General features: G+C 24.5%; 1 protein-coding gene across 8 annotated transcripts in view; it reads left to right on the top strand.

Annotated features, from left to right (window-relative positions):
* The window catches only part of LOC136985744 (CUGBP Elav-like family member 4), a 424,677-nt gene that overhangs the window by 275,581 nt on the left and 131,585 nt on the right, over window positions 1-17,511 (top strand). For 5 of the 8 annotated variants that reach the window (XR_010882380.1, XR_010882378.1, XR_010882381.1 and 2 more), the window contains one exon: window positions 11,412-11,432. The exons of the other annotated variants lie outside the window; for them this stretch is intronic. Coding sequence is in view for 2 of the 5 variants with exons in the window: in XM_067283092.1 (XP_067139193.1) it covers window positions 11,412-11,432 (21 nt within the window). In the remaining 3 variants the exon portion in view is untranslated. The remainder of the gene's footprint in view (window positions 1-11,411; window positions 11,433-17,511) is intronic. 8 annotated transcript variants of the gene reach the window in all.

Raw genomic sequence — 17,511 nt, 5'->3', positions numbered from 1 at the left:
CTCGGAAACTGTTCCTACATCAACTAACCATAATTTCTGATTTCACATTATTCTTCTTTCCTTTCTTCCAAACTGACTTTCATTAAATATATGAAAATTATCTTAAGGTATCTCGTCAATCCTGTTAGATATGCGAAGTTGCTTAAACGTATAAGCTGTATTTTAACGTGATTTTAATAGCATATTTGAATAAAAAGAATTTACTCAATTAAAATACTTATTTTTATAAAAGTTTTATCTTTATATTTTTGTTATTTCCAAACTTCTAAGTATATTTAATACGTCAAAGGAGATTAATTTTTGCTTAAAGTTGCGCATTTTTAGCTATAAAAGTCGCTAGAAAACGATTGTTAATGGGAAAAGCACGTAATTAAATCATTATTATTTTAAATAAAAATATTTCGATTAAATATATTAAATTTTTATTCATATTATGTATATAATTTAGAAAAGATAACATTATTTTAATAAGATTTTTAAAATCTTAAAATTAAGAATTTCTTTTAATTACATTCTTTAAAATAGAAAAAGTCAGAAAAAAATATTATTTTGTTATAAAAAGGATTAATTATTGTAATGATTATGAATTCTCCGGCCATTTTTTAAGTAATTCGCTTACGGTTTATGAAATTTTTAATAAAATTTATGTTTTAATGATATGGTGAGATGCTTGGATATATTTAAAAATAATAATAAACGCATTACGAACGTTGCAGAATTTTAAAAACTTAATTTTAGATAAATTGCTTTTTAATTTAACAAAAATTATATAAAATTAAATATTCGGAATTAGGCAATGACTATATATAACTCTGTTCAACTTATATAATTTATTTTTGATTAAATTTAAAATAAAGATTGGAAAAGTAAATAAATAAAAGGTTTTTTAGAATGAAAATATTTGCTTTTCTTCATAATTTTTTTTCGTTTTAATTAAATAATTGTAAATTTCATAAATTTTAAATGGATAGGAAACGATCTTTTACCATCTACGAATTAATTTTCGGTAGCAAATTGTTGACATACAATACGAAAATTCATCATCACCATCATCATCAATAGCATTCATTATTATTAAATTAAATCATCCGGAATAAAGTTTAAAGCTAATTTAATGATTAAAAGTAAGATCATTCAACAATGTTAAGGCCATCTGTAAATCGAAATGATGGCCACATTGAAAGGAATTTAGTTCGAATCCTGCTTGAACTCTGATTTTTCATAAATATTCCAAACATTTTTTAATATTTCGACTCCATTGTGGGTTAGGCCACTTCTCAATAAACAAAATTATAAGTTTACGTAATGAAAGATTCGTGAATTACTCCAATAAATCAAAATAATTACATTAATGTGAAGCGGAATTTATCTTTAAAATTTATGTATAGGCTAATACAATATTAATGGACAATTTAAGAATAAATAAATGTATGTAGTTAAGTCGCTGACTGACATATTTTTGCATTTGCTTTTGATAAAACAGGTTTTGAAAAATGTAAAATAAGATTTAAATATTGATTTTTAATAAATATTCTTATCGTAAGAAGGATTAATATGAGGGACTTAAAAAATGAGTGACAATATGTTCCAATCTTTTAACCAGCCTAAAATCCTTTGATAAATATCTTTGAGAAGAAATGGCCCAAAATCAGATTTGATGCATGACACTTATCTATTGCCATGCTGGTGTACAATCCATTGATGTCGTAATCACTCACCTCCATTTTCAAGGAATCTTATCTGTTATATATCAAATTACATTTTCATCTCTTCTGTTTGAAAAATGAAGTTTTTTATAATTGGCGTAAGAATAGTTATAGTAGAAAACAAGATGTATTTTTTGAAATTTTGACTCGAACTGTAAAATAAATTACAGGATCAAAATTGCTCATATTTCTCCTGCAGCCGGGAATAAAAAAGTTGCCACACTTTTACTCTACTGTTATGCAGATCATTTCGAGTTACAAGTCGTTCCTTCGCCAATAAATGCTAATTTGTTCTTAAAATCATGAATTTATAATACTTAACCAAATAAAAAAAGCGTTATCATAATGTTTTTTTACTGTTTTATGTTCGCTTTATAGATTAAATGCTCTCGAAGAGAACTTTGAATATTTAACAAAAAGTATTAAGTAAATTAACAAAAATTACTTTAATTGAAATTTTAACTTGGATACGTGATAATAAGCACGATTACTTTAGCCAATATGGCATTAAATGTGGAGTTCGTGTTATGAATGCCCTATTATCCTCCTTTTTATTGACTTATGAATATGAAAGAAACTATAATAGTAATTCCAAGCAAATATTTACTTCGGATAAGTAATTTTGCATTTTTGTAGGAAAAAAATATATAAAAAGATTGCCGTAAAGGCAAGTAATAGAGTGGAAACATTGTTCCTTATGTAATAAACGAAATAGTTAACTGAAAACAACATATATCACGAAAAAATCGCCTCGTACTCTTTATCCAATTGTCTTTATAACGTTCATTTGTAAATCAACACGAATTCATTGGTTAAATCCGTTCTATAAATAGAACTTACCTAAGGATGCGAAGATCTTCTCATTAGTGGAAAACTCTAACAATATACTACAGGCCTGCTATAGAAGTGATTAGTTCTGAGCCATATAACAAGGCATGTTGGGTAATTTAAAGCATGTTCTTTCATATCTTTAATGAGAGTGAACTTTCTTAACGTAGTGATGAAAGTTTTATAAGACCAATTAAGAAAGAAGAAAGTTAGAAATTTAAATTGGAAAAATATTACTTTCACTAAAACTTGAATTTACTAACAGGTGCTGTGATATTTTACATTGTTTAGTTGACTCTACAAAGCTTGTTACATAAGATAAAGTTATACAAAAAAGTTTTTTTTTAAGTTATATCACAATTTTATAAGATTCTTTTTATTAAATTTAATATCCAGAAAAGTTAAAATGATCTATTTTTTTAATACTAAATTTCTATTCTTTAGGTTTTAATTAACTGAGCCGGATTTATGTTTATATATTTAAATTATGACCCCGAAAAAAAGGTAGTAATATTGATGTCACGTTTTTATTTACAGATCAAAATGACTGAACTTATAGAAATATATATATATATATATATTTAATTCCAAGGGAATATAAAAAAAAATTTTATAAATTAAATACGGATTTTAATCAAATTCAAGAAATACTTTAAACTAAATTCAAAGAAAAATCTATTATAGAAAGTAGGAATTTTTTATTAGAAAATTTAATACAGAATATTATTTAGTATATGTCTAAGAAGTTTTAATAAATTTTAAAAATGAACTATGTGAAAGTGATCATAAAAACTTCAGTCGATATTAAATCTTTTCTTTTCTTTTTTTTATAATAATTTAATAGGAATTTACTCTAAAATATTGAACTTATTTTATAAATAATATAATATCTGCTATAGAAAGTATTCTAATAGAAGAAAATTAGATTTTATATTATGTTGATGGATTATAGTCGTATTCATTTGTTAGATTTATTCTCCTCGAATGCAGTCGAGAGGCATTTTCAAAAACGTAAGTAATAAATATCAGAAAGAAAAGAAGGATAGTATTTTTGGATTTCAAAATGAAAACAGGTTTAATATATAAATAAGGCAATTGAGAATCGGATCCATTTAATATAGCTAAGTATCTAGCAATTTTAGTCTAAATTTTCCATGCAGAAACGGGAAGCATTTTAAGACGCCATATCTGTATCAATCGTTCAAATGATTGTCCTTAATTCCTGAAGGCAACTGCAACATCAGAAACAGTTCGATGACTGGACCCACACTTCAAAATGCTCTTCAATCCTATTGTAGTCATGGCAACCGACGGAAGGGAATTTAATAACGGGTAGAAGAGGCCGGAAATGCAAATTGACGATAAGTGACTCGGCACGTGAGAGTCACGACGGAAATTGCAGTCCGGAATGTCTCAGCATCTTAGAGGTGGTGCAGACCTTGGAGAGATTGATGGATTGATGCTGCAAGAAGGAAACTCAATAGAATGGGTGGAGACAATTCGACGAATGGGACAATCTAACTGAATACTAAACAATAGATAAGAAAGGCACGACCTAGAGTCGGAACGACTCGCTAAAAAATATTATCAAGTGATAAAAAGTGACTGAATATTAGTTTTATAATAATATACCGAGATATTTTTCACTCGTAATTAAGCGTTACCCACTTTAACGAAAGTTAAGAATTTCTATTCCTTGATATTTCGTTGTAAGAATTGTTTTAAATATTTCAAATACTCATACTTTACAATTAAAGATTGTAAGATATAACTGAGTTAATTTCTAATATTTTTCCTATAAATATATTTTATATATGAATAAAATGTTTAAAAATACAATTTATTATTCAGTGGTTTTATACTGTGTTGTGAGTGATAAAAATCTAAATCAGAAATGGCGATGGAAGGCCAAACAACACAGAAAAGTCTACACGGACGTAGGAAAATAGAGAAAAAATCCTTTAGAGCCAAGCGAGAAAGAAATTCATTTCGTAGCTTTTAATATAGGCTAAAGATGAAAATCTCGCGTCGTCCAGAATCGCGCGACTCAAAATGTCGCAATGGCCCACGGGCATTTGAATCCATCTGAAACCGAAAGTAGTTTGAAATTTAAGTTCAGATAGATTCAAAACTCTATAGGGCAAGAAGAAGTTCGAGAAAAAAAGAAGGAAAAAATATATGTGTATATTCTCGTACACACAACCATTCATTCTTCAGTTTAACTAAATTATTTAATGCACAAATCCTGTTAATTTAGAGCATTCTGTTATTGTTTAAATAACATTCTAAATTCTGTAATGTAAGCCTATGCAATTACGAAAATCTGATAGTAGTTTAGATTTAATTTAATCCTAATGCTTGTTTATGCAATTTAAACATCAAAATTCTGATTTTTTGAATTTATTTTATTATTTAAAATAATTTTTATGCAAATAAAATTTTAATTAGTTTTAGTATAAAATTCAGAAATGTAAGCACAAACAAGCCTTACCCTTCTTAGAATTAATATTTTTAATTAATTTTCATACTTAAAAAAAATATATCTATAATGACGTTTTTATTAAATAATCTTAAAAATTATATATAATAAAAGATTTTTAACGATATATTTGGTTAATATTACTTACGTAAAAATTTATTTACGATTAAATCATTTTATTACGAGCATTATCATGTAAAATAATTCTTGAAATTTGCCTTATAAGTGGAAATACGATATTCCTGAATACAGAATGCATGCAAATGCTTCTAGATATTTAAGTATCATCAGATTTTTTGGAAATATATAGAGTGAAAAGTAAAAACCGATCTGCTTCACTTTTCTCAAATTGTCGATCGGAAATCGATCTGGCAAAAATTCAATCTTACGATATTTTTATTGGTGTGAATTATTGCATTTTTTAATGGATTTAGTCAAAGTAAAGTGTGTCATCGTGAAAATATATAAGTCTGTTCGTATTTTTATATCAGCTGTTTCTATATTCTCTAGAGTATTATAAAATTTTAGTAAGTGATAGGTCTATATATATATGTGTGACCTAACTTTTATTATAACATAGAAATGTTTTATGTATTTTACTAGAGAATTAATGCGAAATGACTAATAAAATTTCTTAACTGACAATTAATAGCTCATATAAATAGATATCTTTAGAATTAGTTTTGTTGATGGTCACATAGTGGTTAGGAATCGGATGATGATTATGATAGCATCGTATATTTCTTCCATATCTTCTAATGATTTTTAGTAAACGATCTTTTTTTTCAGTTTTAACCCAAAAATTCGGATTTGATGGCCATAAATAAATCAAATAGTAATGCTTCTTATATAACTTTGTCCAGAAAATAGTTTTAGAAAAACTATGATATTTTATGCTGTTTAAATTTAAAAATGTTTAGATAGAAAACAGTTATAATCTCACTGTACTTTTTTATAAAGAAAGTATATTTCAAGCTACACAGGATACAATGCGATAGAATAATCCATCTTTCACATTATAAAAAATTAACTTTATACAATAACAGATATGTGAAGGAGATTTCCAGTTTCTAAGACAAAATCTATAAGAGTAGTTTTTTTTTAATAATTGAACCTTTGGGATCCGGAATTTCCTTGTCCCTTGATATAAGAGTATTGAATGATGATGATGTATTATTATAAATCGATTTTATTTCGGACATTTTATATTATTTAGTAATTTTTTAACTGTTGATTTTTACTTTTATACCTGTGAAATGAAAGTTTTTTTACTGTTATAAAAATATCTTTTTTAAAATTTAATAACCAAATATATTATTGAAAAAATATATTTCATTATAATAATTTTAATATTTATATATTTTATTTTTTATACTGTAATTTAATCAATTAATGATAATTTTCTTTAAAATGTCTACATTAACGAGCAAACCGTTTCATAGAAAATTTATCTAAAAACGAAAGAAATAAATTTCCTAATGACAAGTAAAACTGATATTTGAAAAATAACATAATTCATCAATCTTAAAAAATTCAGTATATACCTCAATGTGTAATCTTTGTAGGAATTCTATATACAAGTTTTTATAAAAATCACGTATTGAAAAATAGCTAGATTTATCAATTTCAGTATCATAGCCAGATTATACACAGCATTGAATTCAATTGATTCAATATAGATACGAGAAGAAAAATATTCTCTTCTCGGTTCAGAGAAGAAAACTTTATCTGTCAACTTCTATCAGTTAGTATGGATTGATATTAAAGGTTTGTTATTAATAGAAAATTGTTAGTTTTTGTTGGAACCAAAACAAAAATAAATCCCACGATTTTCGATGACTAAACCTTCTAAGGATGTTTCTTGGAAGAACATCCGCTTGTCTCCGCTTGACTAAAGTTTCTCTTGTTGTTTAGTACATCTGACGAACAGGTGCACATCGATGGTTTGGCCAAGTTTCTGTCTGACGAGACACGAGAATAAATCCCCTTGATGGAATGTCCCTTGGGTATTTCTCTATCACTCGTGCAATGGTCTTTACTAGTCTTTTAGTCCTCTTTGGTTTTCGTTTTATTCAATGGTTACGATTCTTCTCAATCCACCGCTGAAGAGAAAAAAAATCTATATATATATATATTTTTTTTCTTTTACTTATCTCTTCTTGATCTTATGGATTTATATTTTTTTAAACAAATGTTTAATAAATGTTGGCTTTTTTGAATTAATTGATTAAAAGTATCATTTTATTTTCTAAAAGTTTTAATCATTAATAGTTGTAAATAATCCAAAATAATTAAGTACTGAAGAATTTCTTTTCATCTACTTCTTAAAAAATAATGTATATTTTAATTTAACAGACAAAAGTTTGGTGAAATATATCACATTCCCGGCGATTACGAATTCATAAAAAAAATAACAAGAGGAAAAAGAAAAAAAATCTTAAATTCTAGTAATGAAAATTCAGTAACATAAAGTACATTTACTGTGATTTGCTACGTCCGAGTCGCTAACCTTACATACATGCTTTCTAATTACAAGATCGTTCCGGATCTAACTCTTTGTCATTAATGATGATCTCTAAGTCACTATTAATGACAAAGAGAAACGTTACTCTTTCAACATCTATAACATTTCAGCTGTAATTATCGCTAAAAATATGCTGTATAACGGCAGAATATATATTTTCAAACCGTATAGTCCTTATTATAAATTTTCTGAAACAACTTAAGCATTGAAAAGTGTTAGATTTAGGGGCTGTTTGTGTGATTGTAAATATCAGTAGCTTGATTTTCTCGTATTACTCGAGAACGTTGATGATTTAAACTCACAGTTAGTACTATAGCTGAATTTATCTTTCAGGTTTATTCTAATAATACAAAGCCATCAATATACTTTGATATTATTTAATGAAAATTAAGATAAGATGAATTAAGTTCTAGATAAATAAAATTAGTTAAAATAATAAAAAGCTCTTATAGTTGTAAGATTAAATTTAATCATACTGCTACGTCCAGTAGCTGTGTGCTTAAATTAATAAAGATTATTAATAGTTACGCTATAATAGAATGTAGAAACATGTCCGTATTATTAAAATTTAAAAGTAAGATAACTTAAAATATTATTATTATTATAGAGATAATGAAATCTCGCTTGTTTGAGAAAGATAATCAATAGGATTTGATGGGGTAATAAATTGTTTTCCCAAGGCAAAGGTATAATCAAATCTCATGTGAATATAAATGGAAATCCGGAAATTTCAAAAGCACACATCCTCTTAATACAGCTGCTGTTTATTTTCATATTGTATAAACGCTTTAACGACTCATTCTCCAACACAGAATAATGGAATACGGCTTACTGTAATAAATAAATAAAACTTTTAAAGTGAACTATAAACTTGAAAAATGAAATTTTTCTATAAGAAATGTAAATTTTGTTTGATATTAACTGTTCTGGAAAATATAAAAACACACAAAAAATTCGAATAAAATAATAACAAAAATTAATATTCTAAAAATTTTATTATCTAATAGAACGAATTTATATTTTTATTTTCTCTCAAATATCAAATATATATTAGTCAATATTCTGTTAAATGTGCTATAAAAAATACAGCTAAAATAATTCTGTTTCCTTGAATTAAATTGAAGAAAATTCTGTAAACAAATATATAGTACATATTTTTTGTATACACTACATAAACAAAAATCAATTTGAGCAAGAGAACATGTTATGTTTTGATTCGAAAACAAAGAATGCTATTGCGAAATTAAATAATTTAATAGGAACAAACCGCATAAAAGCTTTATAAATATTTAAAATGTTACTTGTAAAAGTGATATATTATATATACGTTTAGAACATGGTATTGAATCTTTAGAACATTTCTCTCGCATATATTTATAATCTATATATAAGTAGCACACGCACGCGTGCACCAGTATGTTTGTATGTCTGTATGTGTTACTTATATATACAATGAGAAAATTCAATGCGTTTTTAGATTTAAAAAAGAATTTTTACATCCCAATATATTATTAAATTAATTCATTAAATAAATAAATCAATCTAATCAAAACACATTGTTCTATTTTATTTTTATTAAATTTTATAGTGTTGTTTTGTATTCAGTAAAAAAAAAAATTACATTTTATTTTTTATGATAGGAGTTTTTATAGTGTTTGTTTTTATTGTGTTATATTTTATATGTATTAAGTCAAATTGATAAATATAATTATTTTCTGGATAAGAAAAAAAAAACATAAACAATTTCTAGTGTGTAAAAAAGTATAAATCAAAATAAAATTTCTGTGAATATAATACGTAATAAATTAAATTACTAAATTAAAAATTTTAATGGAAAAAAAACGAGTAAAATTGATTTACTTGTTTTCTGTTTTACTTAATTTTTTAATAAAAAATAAACAAATACAAGAGAAAGTAACAAATCTTTTCATTTATTTTCAAATATTTCGAAAAGAACGAATAGACCTATTTATTATAATTTTTTTAATCATCAGAATTAAATGACAAGTCTGAAAAATAATATTAATAAAAAATAATTATCGCTATATTTTTAGAAGGAAAAAAAATTTAATTAAAAAATCCTAAATAGAATTTTTGCCAGTTGTAATTTTAAAATAGAATTATTAAAAATGTGTAATATGTTGTTTTAGAAATTTTCTTTTTTTAAAAAAAAAATAATAAATAAATTGCCTTAAAGAATGATTTAAGATATATTGAAAATATATTGCAGCGTGTTGTATTTCTTGAAAAATATCAAAAATAAATCTTTGATTTTTACATTTATCATCTGTAAAATGAAATCTGCAATTATCATTAATAAAAACTTGATAATAATTTTGTTTTTTTTTCAAAAAAATATTCATAATTTATTAAACAACTGATGAAAGAACGTGTTATTTATATCCAAATAATCTATCGGATTTAATAGTTTTGTATACTGGCGTATCAATAGGTTATAATTTCCAAAAAAAATAATTGAATTTAATTTTTTATTAATTTAATTTAAATATAATAATGATACAAATTTTTTAAAAAGTGTTTTTGTTTCAAAAATGTATATATTAATAAATTGTAAGAACATATATGCGATAGATGATCTAGTTAGATGCAAGCAAAGTAGTGCATTGAGACCCGGACCATTTGCATTCTGTTTGGCAAGGAAAAATATAAAATATTTGGATACTTATGTTATATATACATATATAAGATATATAACACACATATTTAACACATAGTTTATATTTTCGTTAAGTTTTATATATATACAGGGCCTATATATAAAACTTAAAATATAAACTATGTGGGGCCCTATAATAACTTTTGCATAGGGACACGTGATATGACTGCAGTAATTTAATTTATTTCTTAGCCCTTGTCAAATTTGATTACAGACTATATAATACCGTTAGCTTTATATATTAGTTACAACTTTTCAAAATATTATATAATATATATATATATATAGTGTCTATTAATTATAATAACATTGTATTTCATTATTACAATAGACAATTAACTAATTATATGTATATATAATAAATCAAATTTTGTTTTTAATGCAAGTTTACCAGTTAATATATACAAGTTTCATAATTTTAATTATGTAAATATCTTAAATTATGTTAATAATTTAATAATTTAAAATGTGCATAATTACTATTATAGTAATAAATTTCTCATGTTTTAATATCTATCTATATATTTATGTAATTTTATATATTTATATATTTTCTTGTAAATTATAATGTAAAAATTTTATAATTTTGATTGTGATTCTCTTAACTAATTTATCAATATCAAAATTTAAATATATCAGTTAATTAATTATAATATATCAGCTTCTTAATATTAAATATGCAAGCCTCCTAACTAATATATCAAACTCATAATTTTTAATATGCATGCTTACTAATTATATTATTTTTATAATTTTAATTAAAAAAGAAATAGTAATAAATTCATTAAATTCTATAAAAGTATAAGTATAAAAATATGGCAAATATATATTTAATGAAGTTTTAATCAGTTTTATTTATTGTTTAAAATAATAAAATTTAATTATGCATTTAAATAATAATTTAAGTTTTATATTAGTTAACATTTAGCTTCTTCTTCTACTTCTTCTTCTTCTTTTTTAGAGAATATTTTTGAATTTTTCTTTATGTTGAATATGATATGATTTTGATGATTCATACAAGTTTTAATAATAATAAATAAATAAATAATAATAATAATAAAATACAATTTTAAATTAACTGTAATGCTCAATTCTCCATAAATTTTTCGATTTGTATTTTCTGAAGTAAGGCTTTCACTCATGTTTAAAATGATTATTTTTATTTATTTGAAATGATAAATTTTCTTTCTTTGAAAGCTTCCTACTGGATATATTCGAGTAAGAGTCTTTATATATATATATATATTTATTTATTTCGATTTTTATAATTAAAATTTTTAATACGGAAATTATATAAAGGAAAAAGGCTAAATCTTCTTACAATATATATTGTATATTTTTCATGAATAAACTTTAAAATTTTAATTTTTCTTTTTAAATTATATAAAATTAAAATTTTTATTTTAGATAAAATTTTTAACTTTTAAAAGTGAAGATTTATCAAATTCCTTTCGTTCTTTTTAAAAATTTTAACTATCGAAAAATCTTGATTTTTTTTTTAAAGAAAAAAAATATATATATTTTCAATGTTTACCAGATCAAATTTTTAAAATTAATATTAGAGGAACATAAATAAGTTTTAGAGAGAATTGGTTTAAAAAATTAATTAATTAATTAATTTAATTAAACTTAATCAGATCATACGTAATAGTAAACGAATTATGATGAAAATTAGAGGCGAATTTGATTATTTTGAATGAATGCAATACTCTTATTTACGTACAAATCAATGATTTTGATGATTGGCAATTTAAAACGCAAAGAAAATTCAGTCTATTAGATTATTTAACTACGGGGATTGGTGCTAAACATTCATCAATTATTAAAGATTACAAATTTATCACTGTCGCTTCACCCAAACCCTTAGAGATAGCCGGGATATTTTAACTAGAATATTAATATCGCTTCAACATCGTCAGTAATGTATTATTATATAGAAGGTCGATATTTTTATTTTGAAACTTTCAGTAGATCCGGCTCTATCTGCTACAAACTTTTAATAAAATGATGAAGTAGGTTCTTAAGCCAAGTTAGAGCACAGTTTGATCCAGTCTAACTTATTGAAGCACGTATTAAAAATATTTATATAAAATTTAAGTAAATGAAAAAAAAAACATAAATAAGATTTACATTTTCAACTTTAAAAATTTACTTCATTTTAAAATATATATAGGCACGTTTGTTTTGAAAAATCTAGTAATAGATGTGCATGTACTGTACTTGAAGTAGACTTTCACTCATCTTAAGTGTTATTTTAACTTTGACACTTTTCTCTTCATTTACTAATTTAAATAAAATTGTATAAATAGGAAAATTGTCGATAAAATTTGTAATATTAAAGTTATAATCGAAAATTCTTTATCCACGAAAAATCTAATTTCAAAATCTTACTTTATCGTTAATGACATTCGTTTTATAGCTTCGAAAGACTACTTTACTAATCAAATGAATAAAGTTATTGCACTTGTAACAACGCGCAAAATTTAATTTTCTCTTCGAAAATACTTATCGTTTCTTTGAAATCTTAACTTTAACCCTGTAGGCAATGTAGCTTTCTCGTGTTGTAGTTTACTTGTAAGGATCGCTGTATCGATAGTAGATATTGTTGGTAACGTCGTCATTTTTAATGGGCTATAGCAAACTGCACAAAAGATGTCAATAATGCACTAGTAACGAAGATGGAAAAGCTGTGCGCTTGTCTTACTATGCATGAATCCATCATCGAGCCTGTGGTTGGGTTTCTAGTGTTGACATGTTGAACAACTATACTTCTATTTCTCATCCTTATTCCATTTTGAATCATTTCCGGCGTAAATAATACATTCGAATTCAATAATTCTTGACTATAGAAATTTGTCATTATCTTATTATTAATCATTTTTCCGAACAAAGATTCTAAATAAAGCATTTTCCGAATTTTGTGCAACTCAAACTTCGTATTTACAGCCTAGAGGTTAATATAAAACTTTGACAACGGAAAGATAATCTAAGAATAAAAATTTTATAAAAATGATCAAAAGAATATGTAATTTAAATATTTTAAAATTATTATTATTACATATTTTAAACTAAAATATTCATATTTAGTTTTTCTACTTATGTTCTATGCATTTCTTAGATTTAAAGTAAGCAATTAAATATTATTAATGAAATATCGCATAAAATAAATCACGAAATTTAAATATTTAAAAATAAAATGTTTTAAAGCTGAATTTTAAAACAAATTCTTTGAAAATATGTTTCAGTCAGAAGATATTTTAATTTAGTTTGTAGGAAACAAGCTCTAGAGAGCTGCTATGTCGCATAAAATTGATTTCGTATAGACCGCGAATATTAAAATGTTTTGGCTCACTTTTGAGGGATTTCAATATATTTTATATATCAGAAAATATATTTTATTCACCGCCTCCATAATGAAAAAGAATTTAATATTTACCTATTCTTTATATCGCAAGAAACAAACTTAATTTTCAAGTACACACCGCAATGTTAGAAATTTAAAAAATATATTTTTGATAAACAATATTTTACTCATTTATAAATAGAAGAATAAAAATATAAGTTATTTATAATTTATATTTCGTACGTCATACATTTGATTTATTTATATCAGCTTTATTTATTGTCTGTTTCACTACAGCAATACGAGTATGAATAATTACACATGTTAATGTTAATGCGGTTGGCGGATAAATCGGCCTATTTACTGATAATATTGCTTTCAGTAATTTAAATATAGACAATTTTACCGAAATAATGTTACAGATTTATATTTTGTAGACTTTATAATAAATTTGGATCTCAGGCGATGTATTTTAAACCATTAAATGTCAAAAATTTTCAAAAATAAAGCTATTTTTTAGTCTGGAAATCTATTTAAATTAAAGCTTTTATTAACTAGAATGTTTTTGTATGCCTTATATTATTATCAAGTTTATTTATATACCATTATTTATAACAAACATTATATTATCGTAAAAGATAGCCATGCGTATAGCTTAAATCAACACATAAATGTGATGCTAAGATAATGTTAATTATGCATAACAGGAAATGATACGATCGTGACTATGCACGCAATAAAGACTACTCTTTATAAGCCTCCATAATTATATTATAATGTGTAGATAAATACATTGCAATGTGGCTTGATCATTGTTTACATTTACATTCAACCTTTTACATAATTAAATTACCAGTTTCTCGAACAATACGTTACATAAAAAGACACAAGGAAGTTGCAGAAATATAAAAAAAGATTAAGAAATTTTATTAAATTAAATTATCAGTAGCCATATTTCTATTCATTTATCATTTATATAAAAATATTTTAGTTTTTAGCAGACTGTGAACTATATAGGACGTTAAGCATAATGAAAGAGAATTATAAAATTAAGAGCATTTCAAAAGGTTATTTTAAAAGTATAATAATTCTAGATTAAAGAAGGAATTAATTAAAATTTTACTTTTATGTTTTAAAAAGATCCTGTATTTTTGTCTCTGCGTGTTATTTTATTTTTTTTAAATTTCTTTCAATGATAAATTACCAATTCTTACAAAAATTTATTAAAGAATTCCTTATATTACTATATCTTATATCGATAATAATCAATATTTAGCACTTTACAATTAAATTTTAGTATATTCATTATTCTATGGAGATAGAAAAGATATTTTTAATTAAATTTAAAAAATTCTTTTACATGAGTTTTTAAGTCTTTTATTGAACTTATTTCGACGTCATTATCTGTGATATGTGAAATTCTAAAATTTGATTGAGTCTGAAAGACTTGGATGCATTTTCTCCATTAATATCTACTTTTTTTCCTCTACAAAATAAGAAAATTGCATTTATTTTCCATTATAGAATAATGCAATCAATTACTATGAAATGTATTGTTAGTAGTTTAGATTTTTATCAAAATAATTCAACTCTTCTCCTCAATATTTTATCCTAGAACATCTAAAACATTAGATGTACTGTACATAAATTAACAATAAATAAAATTGACATTAATTTTATGAATTTAATTATTCATTAATCAGTAATTAAAATATACAGCCTTATTAATTTTCTTTTTAAAACATTAAGGTCAGTTTCTTAATATGATACGATGTTATCATTTTATAACCTTTCATTTAATTCACAAACTTATTAAACTTTTTTAAAGGAATTCAATCTGGATTCCTCTACACTATTCATTAAGGCAATAATTGACAAACTGGCAGTAACCTACTACTTTCAAAGAAAACATTTATATTTATACATTCTATCGCAATTTAATTTGACACTTAGATTTTTTTTATATTTATTTTTTTATTTTTTCAATTATTCGAAAGATATGCTTTCGTTTGGAATAAAGCATTCCTTGTATTTGTCACTAGGATGTAGCTATGTCAATTCACGTCTTCATTATGTCGTAAACATGTCAAATCATTATATTAATGCAATATTTAATGACGACTACAACATTCTCTGACATCGTAAGCATGGCATATGTTGATGACATTCGTTAATTGTAACATTTATTTCTATAAAAATTCGATATTTATTACGAAAACTTTATAAATAAGAACTGTTTAAACAGTTTTAATAATAAATTATTTACATAAATTTTGTGTTAATAATAAATGATATTGATTTTAATTTAAAAATAAAAAAAAGGAATCTCTAAAACGAGAATTTTTGCTTAGTGATCCGAAATTAATTTTGATAAAAATTGTAAAGGAGTTATTAAAATTTTAGAACGTGAAAAATTTGATATTCTGGTTATTGTTAACGACATAAATATTAAAAACAGACTTTGTACAAGCTAAAAGGGAAAAAAAATGTCAAACTAAATGAAGTTATTTTTAGATGCAAAGCAAATGCGATCTGTCTCCAGCATCCTCTATTATTACGGATAAAAGTGTTGAATATCACAGATCTCATTGATGGTTATTCTTTAGAAGTTTAAAAGTTAGTTTTGAAGAATGATTCTCTTCTCGATTTTCACATTTAACGATTAAGAGACTGAAACTATCGCTTTGTCATCCTATACTTTTACTCGCTTGTGATAAGGCTTCTACAAATGGAATATTCATTGAGAGCTATGTGTAATTCTAGACTCGGTTCGATGCAATATTTATGGAATTTTCGAAAGGTTTTTGATTGATAGAACGAAATATATAATAATAATATTCGGCGAATAATTGCTTTATTTTATTAAATTATTGCAAATAATAAATTTGAAGATTTAATATACCTATTTTGTTCTTTAATGGCCAAGTTTAGGAATAAGGAAAATATAATTTGAATCAAATAAAGTGCTTTTAGTGAAAATTTTCATATAATTCTAACGCTCAATATATCATATATCAAAGCAATTTAAGCAAATTTTCTGTAAGAAGAATTGTTTTGGGTAGAAACAAAATCGAAGAAGTGCTTCCATGTGCGGTTGCACATGACTTTTATTGCACGTCAGTAGCTGTCCACTAATTCTATTTCCAATCTGCCATTGTGTTTTATTACATTAGCCAACAGCTTATCCTATAGGAATTTTATCTTCGAAGGCTTAATTTTAATAATTGATAGAAGTCATAAAACAAGTTATTGATTTGTAAATGATTTAAGTACGTTAAAACCATTAAATACGTAATTTCAGTTTATTTATAGGAAGTCGTATATATATATATATATTAAGCTTATTAAAATATATATAACGAGGAAAAATAAGAATTATATTAAAATATAATTTTATAATATTTACAGAAATTTAATTTTAGTACGCATCGCATTAACAAGAAGTGTAAGTAACTCGATTTTTAAAGAAAATCTCAAGTATATCATCTAGACTACTTTCCATACGAACAAACATAACTTAATCGGTTTCATTAGCTATAATGTATTTTGTTGGCAATGCATTCTTTTCTATACTCAGTGAAAGGGGATAGAAGAGTGAACGGGAACGTCCTTCACTCTTCTAAAACCAGGAAACGAAATTCAGAGCAGCGACTTTCATCCTACTCAATAGCAGTAATTTGATCTCATACTGACGGTGCAAGAACAGTAGCGAATATAAGGACGCTTCTGAAGTGAACTTCCACTCAGAAAGCACACAAATAAGATTACCGTGGAGAAAAGGGCCCGGGATTCTGAAGCGAAACATAAAATCGGTTGACACAAACAAGCACCATGGTTGAAGATAACAAAATAAACCGATAATTAAATGAAAGATTATTCGATTGCCATTTTGTAATGCATAATTCAGTAGATAAGCGAAAATTATTATTATATTTTTAATAACCTATACACTTA

The sequence above is a fragment of the Centruroides vittatus genome, unplaced genomic scaffold, assembly GCF_030686945.1.
Source record: "Centruroides vittatus isolate TY-2023 unplaced genomic scaffold, ASM3068694v2 contig_976, whole genome shotgun sequence".
Lineage (NCBI taxonomy): Eukaryota > Metazoa > Arthropoda > Arachnida > Scorpiones > Buthidae > Centruroides > Centruroides vittatus.
Note: the sequence above shows the minus strand (reverse complement) of the source record. Positions and strands in the feature narration are given on the sequence as shown.